Source organism: Labrus mixtus, chromosome 12 (genome assembly GCF_963584025.1).
Source record: "Labrus mixtus chromosome 12, fLabMix1.1, whole genome shotgun sequence".
In the NCBI taxonomy this organism is placed as follows: domain Eukaryota; kingdom Metazoa; phylum Chordata; class Actinopteri; order Labriformes; family Labridae; genus Labrus; species Labrus mixtus.
In genome coordinates, this window is record NC_083623.1 from 2,572,482 (window position 1) to 2,594,981 (window position 22,500).

General features: G+C 43.8%; 1 protein-coding gene across 1 annotated transcript in view; it reads right to left on the reverse strand.

Annotated features, from left to right (window-relative positions):
• Positions 1 to 8,929: 8,929 nt before the first annotated feature.
• LOC132985376 (basic proline-rich protein-like) overlaps positions 8,930 to 22,500 on the reverse strand; it is a 19,146-nt gene continuing 5,575 nt past the window's right edge. The window contains exon 4 of the mRNA XM_061052727.1: positions 8,930 to 8,993. Coding sequence (XP_060908710.1) covers positions 8,930 to 8,993 — 64 coding nt within the window. The remainder of the gene's footprint in view (positions 8,994 to 22,500) is intronic.

Here is a 22,500-nt window from a genome sequence, read left to right on the forward strand (position 1 = left end):
GCAGGGCCTGAATCTATTTAAAAACAAGTTTTACTGACTTGTAGTTATAGTGACAAAGTTATGTCATTTAATCGGCTAATCACGCACATCCCTTATCACAAAATATCAACTTCAGGGAGTGACTGCTCGACGCACTTTAGGTGCAAGACAATGACTTGACCCGTTCACAGAATCTGAATGTTTTTTTTAGATTTTTGGGGGGATTCTGTGCTTTTATTTTAGGAGCAGATAGGGCAGTAGATAGAGTAGGAAACTGGGAAGAGAGGGTCAATGACAAGCAGACAAGGGGCCAAGCATCACTAGGACTAGAGGCTTTGTACATGGGGTGTGCAATCTAACCGCTAGGCCAACCGGCGCCCCCAGCACTTACTTCTCTAAGAACAAAAAGCACATGTTTAGTTTGTACTCTGACCATCATTTTGAAGCGTCTAGTTTGGCACTTTTGCAACAAGTGTGTTTTTGTTAGTTCATTTGGTTTTGGCCACACGTGACCATTTCTGAATGTCTGATTGACATGTTGCCTATTCCAGGAATCCAAATTCTTCTTGGCCTTGTGGTGAAATACTCTCCTCCTCTTCTTCTTCAGTTTAAATAAGTCTCAGAGCTCCTCAAAACATGTGTGTGAAGTTTCTTGTTCTAAATCCACTCTGATCCTGTATTTGATCATGTCTATAAACCCCTCTATTTCAGCCCTGCTCAGAACAGGCTGTTTCTGTGTCTGTACCTTTAAATATGTAAATGAGCTGTGTCTGAACACGCCCCCTCTCTGGAAGGGCTTGGGTGTACTCGGTCTTTCTCGCTCCATGTCCTATTGTTTACGGTGAGAAGGCAGACTCAGAGGGCAGAACAAACACCTAGCTGTGGGAGTGTCACCCACCTGGGGGAGGGGCTACTGCCCTTTGTGATGTCATGAAGGGAACATCTCCAAACGGCATGAAGAATGATACCAAGCTTTCATAACACTGTAGAATTATTTCTGGATTGTATATCAGCTCACATGTTGGGCCACTTTGTCTCTTCAAACAAACTCCAAAAGTGTGACAGTAAAACATAGAAATGGATCATGGTCTGCAACAATTGGCCATGATTTAATACTTTAAAAATGTGTGCAGTTGAAGTAGGTGGTATTGTTAGCCTATACTCTCAGTTAACTGAACTACAGGCATGACATCTATATATAGTGGACGACCTTTTCTGCTTCCGTCTGAAAAACAAACATAAAACATTTGTTTTCCTTCAAGGGCCGATGAAAAGCTTTGCTTCTTATCTTTATGTCCTTTTCCCCTCGCCATGCTTTCAATAGCTCAGTTAAATAAACAGAAATATGTTTTCCTCCACAGATTCTCCGACAGCAGTTATTCTACATCTGTCACAAGCTTCCACATTTCAATGTCACAACTTGAGTGTTTTTCAAGTGTCGATTGAACATCCTCAATGACCTTAAATATGAAACAAAGTAAAAAAGAAAAACGTCTTGGTTGTAACATTGAAGCATAAAAAGCTAAACCTGAAGAGAAAGTGAAGCCTGTAAACAACAGAAAAGTGCTACACAGAATGTTTAAAGCCCGGCTCACACTGCCGGAGAATCGGGCCGATTTGAGCTCCGATTCCTCCTACAGGACAATCGCAGCGTCGCTCCTGACTCAAAGGTGCTCTGATTATTTATTTGTGTTAGCGGTACAAAGATTAGTGACGTTAACAGCGCCTTTCTGAAAAGAGTTCCAACTTTAGCGCTAGTAGCAGCCGAAAAAAAAAAACGCTGGGCTGCGCTACTTCTGCAGGCGGCTACTTTCTGCTGCGACCTCTCTCTGCTCATTGAAAACAACTGAAAAAAGAAGCTGCCGCTGAGAAAAAAACTCTAGGTGGACACGGGGACTAAGAGCCGGGCTGTAACATTATCTCTTGTTGAGCTTCTTCTCAAAAACACTTTACCTGAAGACCCTTTTTTCTCCACATAATGTCATCCGCCCGATCTAATCCGAGGCCTTAAAAACCACGATGAAACACGGTGAAATGTGAGTTCAGCCTGTTCTGTTTGGACGTCTGACGTCAGTTCCAAGGTCGGGGTCTGCAGATGACTGCTGATCAGCTTTACTGGATCCAGCTGGCTGTGATACCCATCTCCCGTCTGATTAGCAGGGCTCAACTCAAACCTTAATCACCTTGCTGACTCGAAAGGCTCTCAAAGTGGGAAAGCTAATTAACTCTACCCGGCAGCACAGAGGCGGCGAGGAGGTTCAGCGGGAGAGGGAGTAAAATGAGAAAATAAGATGGTGAAAAAAGGGTCCACAAAGAGCGAAATATTACTTAAAACAGCGAATAGTAACTATTATAACTATGTTATACTATTTTTATTTTTCGATGAAAAATGAACTTAATCACGTATATACTGAAATATTATCCTCTCACCGATCTATGCACACTGCTTAATGTAAACACTGTAAAAACTCTACCACTTATATATTAACCATCTGTTACATAACTATATATTTATTATCATGTTCAGCATTTTTTTTGCGCTACTCACCACTGCACTATTGTCTTATTTCGCCTTATATAAATGTGTGTTTTTTTTTTGCTTATATTATGTTTAATGTTTAACTTTGTACATTGAGAGCACAGTTACTGGAGACAGATTGTGTGTGTGTGTGTGTAAGCATACATGGCCAATAAAGCTGATTGACACTTGTTCCTGTCTTTGATGCGGCACAAGCTGAAGCCTGCAGATCTATCTCAGCCACATGAGGAGTCCTCTGTCCCTCTCGATATGTACGAGGGAGAAGCTGTTTGTCCGATGAAGATTGCCTGACAACAACAGGGATCAGGGTCGCAGTTTGGATGGTGCTAAATTCAGGCTGAGGAGACATAGTGGCAGCTATTGTGTTTGTGGAGCATTGATTTGAAGCCTCTAGTTTGGTATGTTAGTCGCCGTCATCTTGTGTCTTTGAGTGACGATATTTTGACCAATCTCAGAACACTTCAGATATCGTCTGACATGTTATAACCTCCGTATGGCTAACGCAGCAGTTAGCCATACAGTAAAGGTCTTCAAGCCACTTCAAGACTTGTTTACAGTTCAATAAGCAACTTGAATGGAATCAGAGGTGACACGACGTCTTAAGGTCGGGCATTAACTGTCGATACCTGTCAGTTTCTGTAGCAGACAGAATCACTCCCATGATTCCCCGCCAGCCTCAACGTCATCTTTTGTTATTGTTTCGGTTGAGAGCCCCCTGGTGGTGAAATGTACATACTGTGCATTTTAATACTAATTTACTGCATCTAGCCTACAGCTGCTAAAATGCTTAGGGCCAATGGCAGATCTACAATCTGAAACCAAAAAATCTTCTGGTAACGGTACTGGTCTCACACGTTCATGCACAAAGTTAAAGAGGACATATGATCCCCCTCCTCCACCTTTTCAAACAGTCCCCTCCTCCACCTTTTCAAACAGTCCCCTCCTCCACCTTTTCAAACAGTCCCCTCCTCCACCTTTTCAAACAGTCCCCTCCTCCACCTTTTCAAACAGTCCTCTCCTCCACCTTTTCAAACAGTCCCCCTGTGGTCTAAATGAAACATCTGTGCTTTGGTCAAAATATAACATGAATCAAACACCAGAGGAGGTTTGTGACCCTGTATAAACCAGCTCTCTCAGAACGCTCCGTTTTGGTGTGTGTGTCTCTTTAAATTTAAAGCCGCCCCCTGAGTTTTCCCAGAAGACATCACTCCTCTGTAGTGAGAATAAAAATGGCCGACCTGTGCAAAAGTTTTGTTCTAGGTTAGGGGGGGAGTCCATGGGTGGAGATACCAGGGGAGGGGAGGGGATTTTTCTTTTAACCAGAATCCCACTGTGACATCACAAGGAGAGCACATTTGAAACGGAGCATTTTTCTCTGTGTTGTAAGACTTATGCAGACCACAAACAAAGGACTGGATGGTTTATTTCACATGTTGTGGGTCTGTAGACTCTCAGGTTACTCAAATATATGTTCAAAAACACTGTACAAGTGGATTTTTCATAATATGTCCCCTTTAAAATGGAGAACATCCTTTCACTGGAGGGTTGAACGACGTCGCCATGCCTCTGTCCTGATTGACAGGTTGACTATTACAACACGTATCTGACTCTTCAAAACATTTACATATAACTTCCTGCTCCTCTTTGCTCATGAACAGTGTTTCAGTATTATGAGAAAATATTCTTTTGTTGTGTATTATTGTGTTGAAACCATACACTGAAATGAGCAAATAAATTAAATATGAAATTAAATGAAATAATTTAAGTATTTTGACTACAAAGTCATTTATCATTGGGGGTTACCCTGGTTCTGTTTTCAAAGGTTTTTTTTAAATCTTGCTCCCTCTGCTACGTGATTGCTGTGCAGAAGCTCGTCATTGTAATTGGGAAAAACAGATTTCTGCGTCTGCTGTGGTTGAAAGCACACGTCTGTTCTGTAATTCCCCAAAATCCTGCAAAACATCAGTGTGTTCTGTAAAGCTTTTGTTCAGAGGGCTGAGGTAATGGGTGGGGCAGGGGGGTGGAGGGAGGTGGTGGTGGTGGTGGGGGGGGGCTGCAGCTGATTTGAGGGCCCTGGCAAAACACAAAGGGGGCCAGGACCTCCTCCACACATGCCCCGCACAATGCCCCGGCCCTAATGCTTGTAAATCTATTCACACATCCAGAGGCCACAGATAATAACAAGCTGTTCAGAATGAATCTCTAATGAGCAGACCGAAGCCGGCTCTCCTCTGGAAACCTGATTCTTCCTCGGCACCAGATCCTGTTTCACACTCCAGCCGCGGAAAAACAAAACGCGCCTGTTTAGCATCTATGCAGAGATGTGTGTGCATTATACGGCGAGCCAATAGCGTTACATAAACAACAGAGCAGCAGGGTGCAGACAGACGGACAACCCGCCTACAAAGGAATCCGAGCGATGAACAAGAACAGATTTTTAAGGGAACAGATTTCACACAAAGGACATCTCTTTGAGGACAAAAGATTTTCAGATCTTTTTATCCCCAAAAAATGCTTCTCTAATGGACGCAGGAGTCAAGCGACAGATGAGCTTTCAACATTAATTTAAATATTTTAATGCTATTCCCTTTTCTTTTTCTTGACACACCTCTTGGTTACCGTAGTTACAAATTTGAAAACAAACACTTGTTGTGAAGCTCGACGCGAGGATGTGCAACCAGTCAAATCAACAGATTCAGATTTTAGAAGCTGTTTGCATTGGTCATAAGGAGCACAGATGTGAGTTAGCAAGGCGCTATGCTAATGTTGTAGTCAAGAGCATAGTAACCAAGACCAAAATATACCTGAGAACAGAATGCTCCGAGAAAAAAACGAACCGTGTAAGGTTCTAGAACGAGTCAAGACCAAGACATTTAGGGATCGAGACCGAGGGAAGACCAAGACATTTAGGGGTCTAGACCGAGTCAAGACCACGACATTTAGGGATCGAGACCGAGTCAAGACCAAGACATTTAGGGATCGAGACCGAGTCAAGACCAAGACATTTAGGGATCGAGACCGAGTCAAGACCAAGACATTTAGGGATCGAGACCGAGTCAAGACCAAGACATTTAGGGGTCTAGACCGAGTCAAGACCACGACATTTAGGGATCGAGACCGAGTCAAGACCAAGACATTTAGGGATCGAGACCGAGTCAAGACCAAGACATTTAGGGATCGAGACCGAGTCAAGACCAAGACATTTAGGGGTCTAGACCGAGTCAAGACCACGACATTTAGGGATCGAGACCGAGTCAAGACCAAGACATTTAGGGATCGAGACCGAGTCAAGACCAAGACATTTAGGGGTCTAGACCGAGTCAAGACCACGACATTTAGGGATCGAGACCGAGTCAAGACCAAGACATTTAGGGATCGAGACCGAGTCAAGACCAAGACATTTAGGGATCCAGACCGAGGAAAGACCAAGACATGTGACTTGACAAACTACAAATGACTTGAAGTTCTTCAGGTTAGCTCCCCGGTCTGCTCCCTCTCATTGACTAATGCGGGTATTCGGGCCAGTGAGCCCGTAACTTCCCTCTGTGACATCAGTACTGACCCTGCTTCTCCTCCTACCAACTTTTTTATGTGTCTGTTGAAGTCGCCCCTGCTGGCCATTGAAAAGAATGCAGGTAGACACTTCTACATTACTGAGACCAGCCAAAAGTATGAAGCATGAAGAAGTGTTTGCACAATCCAATATCCTTTCAGGCTGCAGACACACCTGACTGATGCTCCCAAACATCAATTTATGAAGTCAAAGTAAAACGTTTTAATGACTATTTTTGACAACACATAGATTGAGATATCTGTTTAGCCTGTGATCACCTTTCTATAAATTTAATAGGTGACTGTTTTTGAAATTGCAAACTTCAGGCTATCACTTTTTAAGTTTAAGGTCGTGTTTATGCTGTAGTGTGTGTGTGTGTGTGTGTGTGTGTGTGTGTGTGTGTGTGTGTGTGTGTGTGTGTGTGTGCGTGCGTGTGTGTGTGTGTGTGTGTGTGTGTGTGTGTGTGTGTGTGTGTGTGTGTGTGTGTTTGTGCGTGTGTGTGTGTGTGTGTGTGTGTGTGTGTGTGTGTGTGTGTGTGTTTGTGCGTGCACGTGTGAGTTCAATCCCCTCCTCGAGTCTCATTCAGTCTAACCTCCTGATGACTGCGGCTAATGAAAAGCCTTCACAGTGAAGAGGAGGTGGGATGGGAGGGGGATGAATTCGCTGTCTATTCTTGTAACAGGATAGAGGCGGAGTCTGGGAACGGTTGCCAGGGCCGACGGGCGGCTCCTGGGCCCCCTCGCTGACAGGGGCAGACTGTCGGGGGCCGAGTGGCCCGTCTGGCGGGGCCGGCCCGGCCCTCCTCGGTGAGCTGGCACGCGCCGGCGCAGCAGCCCGGCCGAGGCATGACGAATCAGTGAAAAGAAACTCCACAAGGCTGCGCAGGAGAACACCTGAGACAGCGAGGGGCGGGGGGTCTAACGGTCTGGTGACACAGATGCCAGAATACCCTGATGTAAGAAAAATTTACACAGAAATCCTGTCCCCAATATCTCCTCATTTATGCTTCCTTTCAGATAAAAATAGATGTTTGAATCAAATGATGGAAATTACACAAACCATATTTTTTATATGGACATAGAAAAATGCATCCACCAGAGGGCGCAGTCTGGCTCTGACCTGCACTTCTCCTTCCTGCCATCCTACCGACATTGAGTTCCTGTCCGATGTCCGCCCAACTGTTCAGTTTTAGTTGTGTGTCCCTATGGCTCAGCAAGGTTACATCATATATATGTTTATAGTTCCAACTCGCACATTCTTCTTCGTTGTGTTTGGCTAGTCTCGCTCAAACTGTTGGCTACGCTGCTCCACACTGCCCCCATGATTTCTGGAGGTATTTCAACATTTTGTCTGTATCGCTAAACTTCCAGAAAACGAGCAGAAAAACAACAGACATAATGAAAACAGATGACTCTCTAAGAAACACTTTAATCCCTAAATAACAACAGTAACTTTCTTATTCTGACATTCAAAAATAAGTCGTAAAATACAATCCTACAATTCACTTAGCAGACGCTGTTATCCAAAGGGATGTACTATGGACTGTTGGTCTTTTGTCCCTTATTTCACTCACGTCCATAATTGTGTTGTTTTTTATGGATGTGTTGCCTTTATGGACCTCTGTTGCAAACCAAATTGCCCCTCGGGGGACAATAAAGATTTTCCAAAACCAAATCCAATCCAGAGAGTAAGAACAACACGAGCAAGGATGGAGAGAGGAGGAAACAATGTCAGGAAGTGAAAACAAAACAGCTTTAAGTCTGATTGGATACACAGGTGCTGACAGGAAGTGACCAGAGATGCTGACAGGAAGTGACCAGAGATAAAGCACAACATTGACAGCTGTTCTTAAGAGCTCTAATCAGCATCAAAACCATCCTAAATAACGTCATCATGAAGGTCGTACTGTAGGTGTTCATAAAGAGCTGGGTCTTTAGTTTTTTCTTAAAGGTGCAAAGGAGAAGGAGGAGAGTCTAGTTCGCGTCTTAGGACCCTGTTGTGAAGTTTGGATCAGACGCCTTTCTTTGGCCGAGCGTAGAAGGCGGGAGGGAGTGTTTAATGTAAGTGTAAATAGTTTAAACCCACCAGCTTCTCTGAGCTTCATTTTAATGGCAGAAAGAGAACCTGATTTTTTGGGTTAAATCTAATAATGGATGTTTCCGCTTCTAAAAGAATCAGCTGTGTGACATAGACCTTTTGAATACTTGATTTTTTTTTTTTTTTTGGTGTGTTAGCTGCATTGAAAGCTTCAGGATTAGCTTGGGGTCATAACACAGCATTACCACTCCTCTTTTTTTTTACCGTATACAGAATTACAGCATTTTATGACAATTATATAAAAAGCCTAAATGAGGACTTAACACGCTGCCATTTTCAGAAAATTGACGCCCACTCCAGACGAAATGATCGTGAAACACATCAGAATGAGTCATCCTAAAAGCTTTGTTTGAAATGAAAAAAGCATGGAACCATTCAGTTACAAAAATAACGACGGATACGCTTCAATTTACAAAACAGTCCTCCCAAAACGCCCGCATGTTACAGCCGTAATTGATTTAAAAACTGACCCGGGTCCTTGATCTCCATAGAAACTGAGCTTTTCACATTCAGTTTCACAGAAATGAGCCGCTGATGGACGAGCAGCCGGTATGTTTCACGCACACACACAGACGAGTATTGATCCGACGCTGAAGCACTCAGGTCCCATACATCTGTTTGAATTCCTGCTCTCAGAGCGGTTTGAAGGAACAGTTCAAGCTAGAGACCTTGTGAAGGTTTGTTTACACGTTTGCAGACATATCAGGTACAAAACATCTGACCGTTTGTTTGTTCCGATGTAGTGTCCTTGAGCAAGATGCTCAAATCGCCGTTCTTGACCTGAGGTCGCTCAGCAGAAGTGAGAGGAGCGGCGAGATGCACAACCTGGAAAGGAATGGGAAAGAAAATTCATGGCATGATGTTGCTTTTCCTTCCTATGGAGAGGTTGTGAATCTCGCCCATTCACTCACTTCTGCTGAGGGACCTCAGGTCAAGAACGGCAATATAAGGGGCGCTGGTGGTGCAGTGGTTAGTGTGCGCGCCCCATGTATGGAGGCTATAGTCCTCCAAGCGGGCGGCCCAGGTTCAAATCCGACCTGTGGCTCCTTTCCTGCATGTCTTTCCCCACTCTCTCTCTCCCCCATTTCAGACCCTATCCACTGTACTATCTCTCAAATAAAGGCACAAAAAGCCCCCAAAAAAACCTATAAACCAAAGTCTTTATATGTGATTTTTCACTCTTAAATATAAATCAAGTATATCCTCTGAAAATAACTCTGTGAGTCATGACTGTCTACAATGGGTGTAACACCCGAGTCCCACTGTCTGTGATGTTTTCAGAGTTTTCAGAGTCCTATCTTCACTTTGTTTACATCGCCCGGACGGCCGGCTGACTCCTCCCCTCACGTATAAAAGTTGTTTAATTGAGGGACTAGAGAAAAGAAGAATAACATACTGTACTCACTGCTTAACTGTGTTTCTAGATCACGCTCATTTCAGGTAAATTTACATGCAGTGTGAAGATACGAGCATAATAAAGATCGCTAGCATTAGCATGCTAACACAACAATGCAGCGCGAGTTGTTTTGGTTTCATGCTGGTGCTCAAGGGCGACATCTGCTGGATCAAAACATCACATATAAAGTCTTTAAACAAAAAAAAAGAATGGCAATATGAGCAACATAAACGTGTGAGTCATAAGTGAATGAACCATGCACATGTAGAAAAGAAACCAATCTGTAGATGTTTCCAGTTTTTTAAAAGTCGTCTTGTAAACTGAAAATGGATCCTTCACACACATGCACATTATGGCTCCTGTCAATAGCCAGGCGCTGAGTAGTTGGACTACGACAATAATGGCCGACCCTGCGAGTTCTGTTTGTGTAAATCTCATCTGGCATGACTCCCGGTGACCTTTTCTTAAAATGTACTCGTTTTCCAGTTAAGGGTCACTTCTTATGATTGTCTCTTATGTTGCAAAACGCGCCCTGCTTTTTCCACCTCCTAGTCTCCGAGTCTGTCGAATGCTTTGTTCTCCACAAGAAGCATTCAGTAGGTGAATTAAGAGATTCATTTCTGCAAACTATGTGACGTCAAATCAACACATTGAGCTAAAAGAGACCAAACACTTTGTAGACCTGCAAAGTAGAAAAGAATTACAAGGAAAAAAATGACCCCTTTTCCCCCTAAAATATCGATTCTTAAAGCCAGACCGTTGAGATGGATCCCTCCTGTCACTGAACAATGACAGGCATCAGTAATTGAAACATTATGGCACCCCAGTGTTGTAGCTCGAGGGCCTGAGCTCTTTGGAGGCAGACCGTGTGTTGGTGTGTGTGGGCGGTTGGGGACTTGAAGAGGGCGCGGTGAAGACCTGAATCAATAAGGGTCAGGCAGAAAGGTCCGTCTGAAGTCCCCATAAACTGACAGAGGTTTCAAAGGTTTGTGGGGTGGCAGCTGAGGCCTTTTTTTACAGACGAGCTGCTGGAGGATTAACCCCCCCTCCAACCGCACAGTCGGACAACGTGTTTCATTGCCTAATGGAGCTGCAGGCCAGAGGATTATTGCGATGGCAGACCATGACGAGAAGTCTCTGACCTCAAAGATGATGTAAGGACACAAGATCTCCAGGCCTTTGACGGGTCATTATCCCTGAAAAAAAAAACATTTCATTGTGGGAGGAGTGCTTCTGTTCCCATTTCACCTTGAATTATCCCGTGTTCCTCCAGCTTTTCTTCTGTAAACACAAGTAAATAGAAGTGATCTGAAACCGAGGAGAAGATCCACCAGGGGGCTATTTCAAGTGTTTATCAAGAGGTCAAAACACTCGAGGAAAACCATCTTCGCTTTGAGAAGCAAAAAACGTCCTTGAAAATTTAAGAAACAAGACATTCCTCTGACGGCTAAAGTAGCGGGTGAGTCACACTCGACTACCTCTTGAGCGCCGGTTGCTTAATTAGCCCCCATTGGCATCACTGACCTTCCTGTAACACACTCAAGAGGCCTGCGGTCACGCCGACCCTCCCTCAGAGAGATAATTGGCCTGTAAATATGAAGCTGTTCACATGGGGGCTCAGTGTGGCGCTGCTATAAAGGCATGAAGACACACACATGGAACAGCACACATCTCTTCCTGCATCAGTAAATAAAACCATCAATGATCACCTGCAACGATCAAAAAAACTGACACTAAAATAAACCTGAGAGTCGTCAGCATACAGACGGACCGACCTTCATACTAGACACAGAGAGAAGTTAAACACAGCGTAACCTATACAGATAAAATGTTCAAACACATCTTAAAAATGAATTTATTGGGACAGCACATCTTACAAAAACCTTTCTAAAAAAATAGCGCTTGCATGAAGCGTTTGGGCTCTGAGAAGAAAAGCACTGCAAGTCCGTCCTGTCTCCATGACAACAGTCTTTTGACAACAGCCGCTGGAAGACCAACACTGCTCCGTTACTTTTTACTGCATGTTTTATATTTTAGATAGTTTATTTCCTGATGAGACACAGAGCGAGGAGGATGTGGGTACAAGACACGATTCCAAGCCGGCAAAAACTATAAACATTTGAAGAAAAAGCGCCGGTGACGTCAACAAGCGCCTTTCTGAAGATTTTCACCTCGGAGCGGCCGCAGCAAAAAAAAAAGGAGGAGCTCTCAGAAAAAAGACACTGGATGCATTTTCTCTAGGTGTCCGAGCGCTCTCTCCTCATTGAACATTTAAAAAAAAAAAAAGATGCTGGTGCTCAGAAAAAGACGCTATGTGGTGACGGGGCCTCACTCTCCAAAATCAACATTTTCCTACAAGAATGTAAACTTCTGCGAAGAGCAGATGCACCTATTGGCGATGTCATTTAAGGCATCCATGCACTTTAAATAAAGGTCAAGTAGGTCAACATGTTTGGTAACAGAACAGCAGTCGTCTTGGTGACATCTTGGTGACCCCTCCTTGACCTCCTTGACCCTCTCAGCTGTAATAATAATTCTCCACTGAATTATCATTACTTTTAAAGGAAAGGGACAAAGCCTGGGCATTAGCAAGAAAGACAGGCACAGCAGCCCATTGGCTTTTATTCAGACAACTCAGAAATAAATGCACATATTCACTGAGAAAAGCTAAAACCTCTTATCACCAGGAGTTGATTTCTAGTTGCTCTTCAAACCCTTCAAAATTCTGGAAAGCAGTGAATATAAACAAAAATAAATCCTCCCCATCTCTCCCTTCTTATGTTACTTTAAATGAAGGCCAAACAAATAAAACTTCAGATATTTGCCGTTAGCTAACCCTAACCCTTTAACCTCCATTTTGCTGCTTCTGGGAGTCAGTTTGAAACATTGTACTCTGGAAACACTGTTAATATCCGGCCGCTGGCTCATATTCCTACTTCCCACAACCATTCCCCTAAATTTACTATACAGGCCTTCACTTCCTCTGCTGTAATGGAGGCTCTGCACTCTATAGATATTAGGAAAGCAATGGGAGAAGATAATCTAGAGCCGTACTTTTTAAAACTCTGTGCCCCTCTAATCAAGGAACAAATTTCCTATATTTTTAATCTTTCAATCACCACTGGAGTTGTCCCTCAGGTTTGGAAGTCAGCACACATCGTCCCTCTGCATAAGGGCGGCAACAAAAACAAACTCAACAACTACCGGCCGATCTCCAAACTGTCCAGCCTCTCTAAAATCCTGGAGACATTAGTCAATAATCAACTAAAATCATTCCTTTCAAGAAATTCTGTATTAAGTCCTCACCAATCTGGGTTCAGAAAAAAACACAGCACCACATCAGCAATTACCTTTGTCATAAATAATATTGTATCTGCTGTTGATCAAGGGAAATACTGTGCTGCCCTCTTTGTTGATTTAACTAAAGCGTTTGACACTGTTGATCACACCATACTCCTGCAGAGGCTACATGATGTTGGTTTTGACAACTCCTCATTTAAATGGTTCCAGAATTATCTGTCTAATAGATTGCAATGTGTGACTGTACAATCTGATCGCTCTGAATACTTACCACTATCAAAAGGGGTTCCACAAGGTTCTGTATTGGGTCCTGTGCTGTTCACGATCTATATTAATAATATTGCTTCTGTATTTACAAATTGTAAGGCCCATCTCTACGCTGACGACACAGTTTTGTATTGTTTTGCTGAGACTGCACACTTAGCAATGGAAACTTTACAAGAAGCACTTCACAAATTACAAAATGCACTCCTCGATTTAAAATTATTACTGAATGCAGAGAAAACTAAATACATGCTCTTTACACGAGCCAGAAATACCACAGACAATGACTTGCATATAACAACTCTGGAAGGTCACAATATTGAAAGAGTACCTCATTATAAATATCTTGGCATCTGGTTGGATCAATCCCTTTCATTTAAATTTCACATTGATACATTAACCACTAAACTACGACAGAAAATTGGATACTTGTACAAAAACAAAGTGACCTTCCCCTTAGTGAGTAGAAAGCGAATAATTGAAGCCATCTTCCTATCTGTTCTGGACTACGGGGATGTCATTTATAGACATGCTTCTGCCTCCACCCTAAAATCATTAGACACAGTTTATCACTCCGCCCTCAGATTTATCACTGGTGACAAATGTTCCACTCATCTTTGCATCCTGTACGATAAAGTTGGTTGGCCTTCACTAACAGTTAGACGTGAATGGCATTGGCTGCTATTTATTTATAAATCACTTGTGGGTAATCTACCAGCATACATCACTTCTTTATTAATCTGGGCTGATAATCAGTATCAGACTCGATCAAGTGACTGGCTGATGTTAACGGTTCCATATGTAAAAACGAACTTTGGGAAAACATCCTTCACCTTTTGTGCTGCACACACCTGGAACACAATACAAAACACATTCAAACTCAATACAATGGTTACTATGGGTCAATTTAAAAACTTGATCACAGCTCACTGTACTCATGAGTGTAAATGTTATTAACTGTAGTTACCTGCTTACTGCTTATTCTTCTGGTCTTATAATCTATGTATTTTGTCTTCGTTGTTTTTCGTCTTTTTTTGTCTCTTATTCGTTTTAATTGTACTCTCAACGTCATTGTAAATGAGGGCTTACCCTCAATGATTTCTTGAGAATAAATAAAGGTAAAATAAAAAAAATAAAATTAAAATAAATAAATAATTCAACTTCAGGAAACACGTCAATGACACTTCAAAATCAAAAAATGCCACAATCAAAACCAAAAGTGACAAGACTTCTGGAATCAGCTTCTTCAACAACAATGGCGGAGGATAAACGCACTCTTTTAGTGAGTTCAATATCCATGTCTAGGGGGGTCTAGGTCAGGGCAGGGCAGGCAACTGCTTGGGGGCCCCCAGATTAGTAGGGCGCCCCAAGGGTTGACAAAATTTAAACCACAGCAGCAGTGGCTCAAAATGTGCAAATTTTGCAAGTGTTGAATGCTTTATTGCTGTGAAAACCAAAGTTTGTCAATTTAAGTCAACAAAGAAAAAAAGAAGACACTGGCAGACATAATGGGGATGAACGCTGGTTGGAGGCCCCCCCAATTAATTTCTGCCCGGGGCCCCAACAGACTCTAGAGTCACCACTGAAGACCAGAACCCGATTCCCTTACTGTGTCGTTTCTTTGAATAAACGCAAATATTGCAGGAAACTCAGTCGAATGATTGTGTGAAGAAACTTAAAAAAAATGCTCTCGAGGTAAATGTTCGGGGGACTCTTTTGTGCATTTTGGTTTGGAAACATCCAGTGAGGAGGGGGTTTACAGGTGGAATCCATCGATTAAATCCGATGGTTAATTTCTTCCGTCTTCTCCTCAGAAGAAGCCGAGTAGTGAAAGTTTCCAGCACGAGTCTTGTCCCAGATGGCTCTGAGCTGAGATACGCTGTAATCTAATTTCCATCTCCATTACCAGAATAAGTGAGCAGATTAAATTTTCATCTGCATGCCGGGTTTAGGAAATTAAGACGCTGCTGTAACAGAGAGGAGACCTGATTGCTGCCTAATGTGATTGTGAGCCGCACGTTTCTCATGGATGAGGCTCAGTGACGGTGAAAATTGGGATTTTTTTTTTCTTGTGTGTGTGTGTGTGTGTGTGTGTGTGTGTGTGTGTGTGTGTGTGTGTGCCTCTTATTAAATGTTCTGGAGGAAAAAAACTTTGGATGAGTTTCAAATAAAATGAAACTATCTTTCTTTCTGATTTTAAAACCATGAATACAGAGTGGTCTCTTTCCCAACTTTATCACATCATATAAGTCGTTATTTGAACATTACAGACGTGTGATGAGGTGGAGGTTAATCTGTGAATTTATGTATCCTCCTATTGGTAAGAATTTAAAGTTATTAATGAACTGATTACATGTTTTATATGCATGCGGCTCAGTTGGTAGAGTCGGTCGTCCCTCAACTGAAAGGTCGGGGGTTCGATCCCCAGCTCCTGCAGCCACATGTCTGATGTGTCCTCGGGAAAGACACTTAACCCCAAGCTGCTCCCACTGCTTTGTCAACGGTGTATTAATGTGTGTGAATGGATTAGTTCTGATAGACTCTTTACTCAGCAGCCTCTACCATCAGTTTGTGAATGTTTCGGTGAGCCCTTTGAGTAGTCAGTAGACGAGAAAAGCTCAAATCCATTTACTATTTACTATATAATCAGTCCACATAGATTCATAATCTGTGCCCGCTAATATCAAATTAGTGAGTTTAAAATGTGGGAACGGTTCAGTAAGATGAAGCTCTAGCGTAAATTCAGTCAGGAAGACTTTATAACTGCCTTCACGATCGGGTCTTTCTCATTCATCTTTCTTTGCAGGCTTACTCTCGTTTCCGCTGTCATTCTTGAGCTGTCATTTTCTGGGGCTGTCATTGGTTAATCAGCTGTCTCGTCAGCGGTACTCATCTAACCAATAGCATGGTGTTCCGCCCTTATTTTCAACCTATCATCGTTCCGCTCCCCTTTTAAATATGATTCTTTCTCTGCCTTTAGTTCCTTCATGATGATGTTTCGTGCGCCCCTCCACCTCCCCTAACACCGCCATCTCGCAGAATCATCGTCCATCATTTCTCATCAAGTCATCAGCTTCACCACCACCAGGGTCTGGACTCCGTGGGGGGGATCTATTCTGACGTCGCTCAGAATTGTCATTCTCCTACACATCGCCCACCCCATAGAGTCTTTCTGTCAAGAAAGATTTCCATATTTCACTGTAATAAATCATTTTCTTTATTCAATTGTCTCTCCTGATTGAAATGGTTTCATTAACTGTGCCACCTGTGGGAACAGTTTCACTCTCATTAACTGTGGGAACAGATTTGTAAACTGTCAGAACACTGCGTCAAACCGCACCCTAAATCAAGATTAATTGGACATCTGATTGATCTCTGAAAAAAGCAAATCGTGTTTACAAATCAATGCCCTCATTTCCTCAGATTGGTGATAAAATGTGCACAGATTTATAGACCAAGAGTAACAGCTGAGACCAAAGGGGGCTCCAGGCCGATTTAAATGATTTAAACGATTTAAAAGTTTCCTGATGTGTAACGTCCCCTGAAGTCACAAAGGTCAGTAACAAACTGTTCTCTGAAGGTCTGATTGAGTTGATCATCAGCGCATCAGCTGACGGTGAACCCATTCCTCAAAAAACAAAAAGGTGAAGCTCAGGTCTGCTGATCAGCCTCCACCCTGTCTGGGCATGCCAACACCCGGGCGTCTAGTTAGGCGTTCAGGTGGGGATGCGGCAGGAACAGAGCGTGCCGAGGGCTGCAGGGGGATTCAGAAGGTGGCTGACGAGACCCCCCCCCCCTCCCCCCGCTGCATTACACAAAGCACATAACAGCACACAGCAGAGACCTGCTCTCTGCGAAAGCTGTTTGTGTGATCATTAGAGAGAGGGAGGCTTCTCCCCGAAGGTTCAGCAACAATACAAGCGGCACACGGAGCGGAGGAAGGAGTGTCTGCTCCAGCAGGCAGCTAATGAAGGCTGAGACGACCTGTGGAGGCTCAGTAATTGAACCTCGGGGACATTCTCTCACTCTACATCAGCATCCTGCTCTCCTGAAGATGCTGCTGCTGCTCTCGGCTGTTTGTGTGCGGGGGGACAAAAAGCATTATGTTGTTTTTTTTGGGAGGGGGTCTGAAGTTGTATTTTATTTGTTTTCTGCAAAAGATATTTTTTGATCTTCCAATACAATCACAACATGACAACATCGTTTTCACTCACTCTGTCATTCTGTTATTTTGTCAGGGGTTAGAAGAAGAGCGCGGTATGCTCCAAAACAGAAGAAAAAAAAGAAGTTGAAGAAGCACAAGAGGGGACATACTTACTGAATCTGCAATCTTTCCCAGGAAACTGTTTTCGTGGAACGAAACTGAACTACAAAGAGTTCTGATGATTACAGTATTTGGTGTTTATGTACAATTCTTAAAGACAGCAAAGAAAGCAAACATAAGTTGAGAGGAACCTGTATGTTCAAGAAACTACCGATCAGAACGAATGCAAAACTTCACTAAGGGTGTTAGTCTGTGGAACAACTGTGATGACGAGCTGAAAAAATTTAACACTATATTAAAACAAAACAAAAAACTCTTCAGGAATGAAATATTGAATAGATATGAGCTGGAGCAGTGATTTTCTGTTTTTCTGTTTGGTTATTTCTTGGCTGATGGTCTCGATTAATCTCTTCCCATTATTTTGTTGTTTTGTCTAAAAACTGAATTTGTTTTGGCCAACAAGTCAAACATCATACACTGATTGATGAAAACATTTTTATTTTTCTGTGAATAATGCACAAAAATAAGAAGGGGTTCCTATCCCTTTTGAACATGAACTATATTATTTCAGTTATTTATTTGTTGATATGGATCCAGTTTGTTTTTTTGTTTTGTGATTTTCCTTTTTATTTTGTGATTTTGTTAACATGTTCAATAAATTGACTAATAATAATAATTAAAGACACAGTCAGCTGCTCCATCGTCCCTTCTGGGCCTCTGTACATGTGTGGTGGTGACTGTGTCTGCAGAGTCCTCTGACTGGATTTTACTGATCTGCTTTGTTCTGGTTGACTCTGGACGTTTCTGGGCGGAGCTGGTGTGTTTCCTCCAGCCAATGACAGCGCAGCAGGTGAGTTTAGGAGTGGATACAATTCACTGGTTGGACGCCATTCAATGCGTTAGCTTGCAGTGTAGCTACCAGCAGTAGACAGACACACTACATCCTGCAGGGGGCGGAGCTTCTGGTGGTCGTTGAGCCCAGGAGGAGGAGGGAGTCCAGTTTGAACGTCGTGTTTACAAACTGCAACAAATATTTCTACTAATTCTTAATGGAATAATCCAACTTAGTGGACGTCCTTGCAATTCAGGTGTGACGTATTCATTAACTGCTTCACGCACTAAAAAAAAAAAAAAAAACCTAAACATTCACAAGTGGAATTTCTTAAATGCATTTCTACTTTCAAGTTATCTTCACATCAAGACATCAATAAATGATGCCAGAGCAGAGACCTTCAGAGTACAAAGAAAAACCTGCAGTTCCTCAAAGCGTCCACTTGAGGACTGAGCCAAAAGTGAGTCAACCCCCCTAGAGCCCCATTTTAAAATGTAACTTGGTGGCAGCCTGGTACAAAAACATTTTTATGTGTAGAGCTCATCCCTCTGAATATGAACGCTGTTGGGGTTTAGCTAACTTCTCCTTTTCCTTTTTAACAATTCTGTATCGAGAGCTTTGGAGATCTGAAGATCTGAAATACTATAACCCCGTTACACTCTTATGTGATTGTTGCATGGCGCCCCGTTATTTACAACTAGACTTAAAGGGACGTCATGATGACTGTACGCACACGTTTCTCTGCTTCTGATTGGTTGATGGATGAGATCTTTTTGTTCTCTGTGGGAAACTTTGATGCTGCTGTCTTGGCCCGGACTCTCTTGAAAAAATGATCCTGTATCTCAACGAGAATGTTTTCCTGGTAAAATAAAATAAAGACAAATTGAGTGGAATTTGGCTTGGTGCTCTTTGGCGCCCACTAAAGGTCTTTGAGTGCAACTGCGCCATCGTAATATTACGTACTCTTCTCAAAGTCAGAGCCAAAGTTACATATTGCTGAAAACAGGCGACGGGGGCTCTCTGTGGAAACGGGACGGACTCCATTCTCCCGGTTGAAGGTTATTGAACCATCACATCGACTGTAAATCTTCTATTTTAAGGTGGAAAAGTCGCATAAAGTTGCTTTAAAACTTTCTCTCTCTCCAATCGATGTGCACTCTTAGATCACGTGCATGTTAGTGAACGGACATTGCAATATTTAAACCTTAAGGAAACAAACATTTGTTGCAGAGTTTTGATTAAATTTCAGATTTTGCACATTTTAAACGCAACATATTTTACATTTTCACTCTGCCTTTACCCCTCTCGTCTTTCACTTTGTGTTATTTGTTCCCCCGCATCCCTCAGGACGGCGGGGCTAAATACAGTTTTTTGTCAAGACACAAAAATCCTCCTCGGTGCCATCACTTCTTGGCAGCGTTTGAGACCCGTCTACCATGTCTGTCCCACAGATGGCCCCGGCCTCGCTCTCCCTCTGTCCTCTGGCTGGACCGACTCTCCGCTGGACGCCATGTTTGTGCCAAATCACCCCCCCCCCCCCCCCTTAGAAAAAAGAACGTCTCCTCCAACATCTCCCTGGCTCTCCCTCTCTCATCATCTCATCCGCCTGCTTCTGTTAATAAATAACATCAACTAAACACCAACAAGAGGCCGACACCCGGCAGAACCCGCTCGCCCACATGGGACCTGCTGCTTGTTGGTGTTTTCTGGTGAGGGGGGGCAGGGGGTCACAGATGGCTGCACAACCCCCCCCCCCCCCAGCTCCACCCTGCATTTTTCCAGGCTGCTGTGCTTTCAGGCCGCCCTCCATCTAACCGCCCTTTTCCCAACTAATATTGTGATTGTTGACACGGGCTCAGATGGGTAAAACACAACGGCAAATAATTAACCAAAGGGGGCTGAATTAAAGGGGGGACTTAACATGAGCCGGGCGGAGGATGACTCACTTTGCATTAGGCTTTTGAAGACGGTCCCCGGTGGCACGGCGTGCGGAGAGCGAGTGCATCTTGGCACCTTGCTCGATGGGAGAGAGAGCGGGCGGTTGATCCTGGTTGCATTAGCGCTGAGCCTTTGTTCTCCCGGCGGGCTGTCAAATGGAGAGACGGCCTCCCCGAGACGTTTTTATGGATACATTCTCCTCAAAGGCAGCTGAGCACCAGCAGGATGAAGCGGGGCTCAAGAGTATTAAAAAAAGAAAGCTGCAACTATTCCATTCAATCCGTTTGTAAACACGCACAGATACGACGGACAGAAACAACTTCAGATTGTAGTTTCTTGGTTTTTTTTTTTGTGCTTTGTTGTTATTTCTTCATTTGAGTCTCTCCTGGGTGTGTTTTATTTTTTTCCTCCTCCTAGCGCTCTCTCTGATTAAAAGCTTTCACGTGTGTCGTAAAGCAGGAGAGGAAATGAATTCCCTGTTTCACTTTGCATAACATGACAGAAGAGCTTCAGAGACCGATTTTCAATGTCTGGAGATTAGATTTTCAACCCTGCTGATGTTCATACAAACTGTGAGGCTCTGAGAGGACGTCTGTATTCACCAGGTCTGACCCTCTGCCCCGTCATTTTCACACCTTACACCTTAAAATATTAATTTAACCTGATTCTTTAATCTTGAATCTGCATCTTCAGCTCGATCATTCAGGCCTCGATGATGTTGGATGAATTTCTGACAAATGTAAAAATGTTAATACATGAATGAAGAGCAGAGCCATGAATCATCCCTAACTTCTTCTTCTTTTTATCCGGGTTGCACTGGCGCAACATGCAGAAGTTGTAGTTTTTATGTTTTTTTGTTTATATAAAAAGCTTGTTTACATCTTTTAAGGCCAACTCAAAGGTTGTCCTCCCCTCTGCACATTCTCCGTGTTGTTCTGTTTTCTCTAACCAGTTTTCTCCCCCCGCAGGAGCTCAGGTCAGCCCGGGGGGCCCTGTGGACGGTTACCTGGCAGCCAGTGCACCGGGGAGGGGGGGGGTCCCTGAACGCAGCAGCACTCAGCCTCCTCTCACTGATCCATCTGTGGCCCGACTGACACTCAGGAAGATTACGTTACATCTGCAGCAGTCTGTGCGAGCACTCACACTCCGACCGGGAAGAGTGCACTCAGGTCTACAACAGGTGTGTCTGAGGGGGTGGGGGGTCGGCTGTGTGGCCATAGAATACACCTGACAATATGTAACATACCATCAAGAACTAAACCATCATTACCTCTCCACTCCGAGGAACAGGAAGTAAAGATATGAACCGCTCTAACCTCAGAGGCAGGCTGCTCGGAAATCTCCTCAAAATGTGAGAACAGCTTCAGAGAAACGTTTTGAAGCGGGGGAAGTTCCGCTCCTTGAATTTAGAAGGACAGCAGAGAATCTCTTCCCTCCGCTGAGATCTGGACCTTGACGCCTTAAGTCTCCTCTTGGACTACACGGGGTTAAGGATTCAGATGTTCGTCATGCTGATGTTCCATCCAGCAGTTTTCAGCCTTTTCCAAAAACCTCCGGACGCGGCGGCTGTTCACCTCAGATAGCCTCCTCCTCAGCTCCTCTGGCCTCCTTTCATCCCCTCCTCCCTCACTGCCTTCCCCTTTTTCATTACCACTGAAGGAGTGTGTGTCTGTCTGTCTCTTAGTGGGGGGGGGGGGGGGGGGTGTTTCAAGATTAAGTGTGTGTGTGTGTGGTGAAAGAAAATGGACTTCTGTGTGCTAGCTAGCAGCAACAGCTTTTTTTTTTTTTTTTTTAATCCTAGCCCCAAGCCGCACTGTGCACTGAAGCAAGCTATTACACGGCAACAATTAAAGAGGCTGGAGCGGCAGCACCTGGTCCTCCCCCGCTCGCCCCGGCCTTCACTGGCAGCTGACGATACAGTTCCCCCCGCCAGGTGGTTCCACTTCAATCACATTAGCTAGTCACTGTAGGGTTAATAAAGAGCCCACCCCCCCTCCCCCCCCTTACTCCCTCCCCCCCCTTACTCCCTCCTCCTATTCTGATGCTTCTTTTCTGCAGCGAATCTAAAGACGGAGCGTTTTAAAACTCGTTAAAATTAAGGCCCCTCCGCCCGGCTCGGGGTAATTAAAGCGGAGCAGGACGAGCTCCTTGGAATCTAATGTTTCAGTGAGAGGGGGGTGGGGGGGGCTCGGGGGGGGGGGCTCGGGCTCCCTATCCGCTTAGTAGTCCATTTGTACAAAGAGCAGAGGATCATAATAGACCTTTTCATGGATAGACAAAACAGATGGAGGCCAATTGAAATGAGACGGGCGAGGCGGACTGTACATATCTGCCCGGA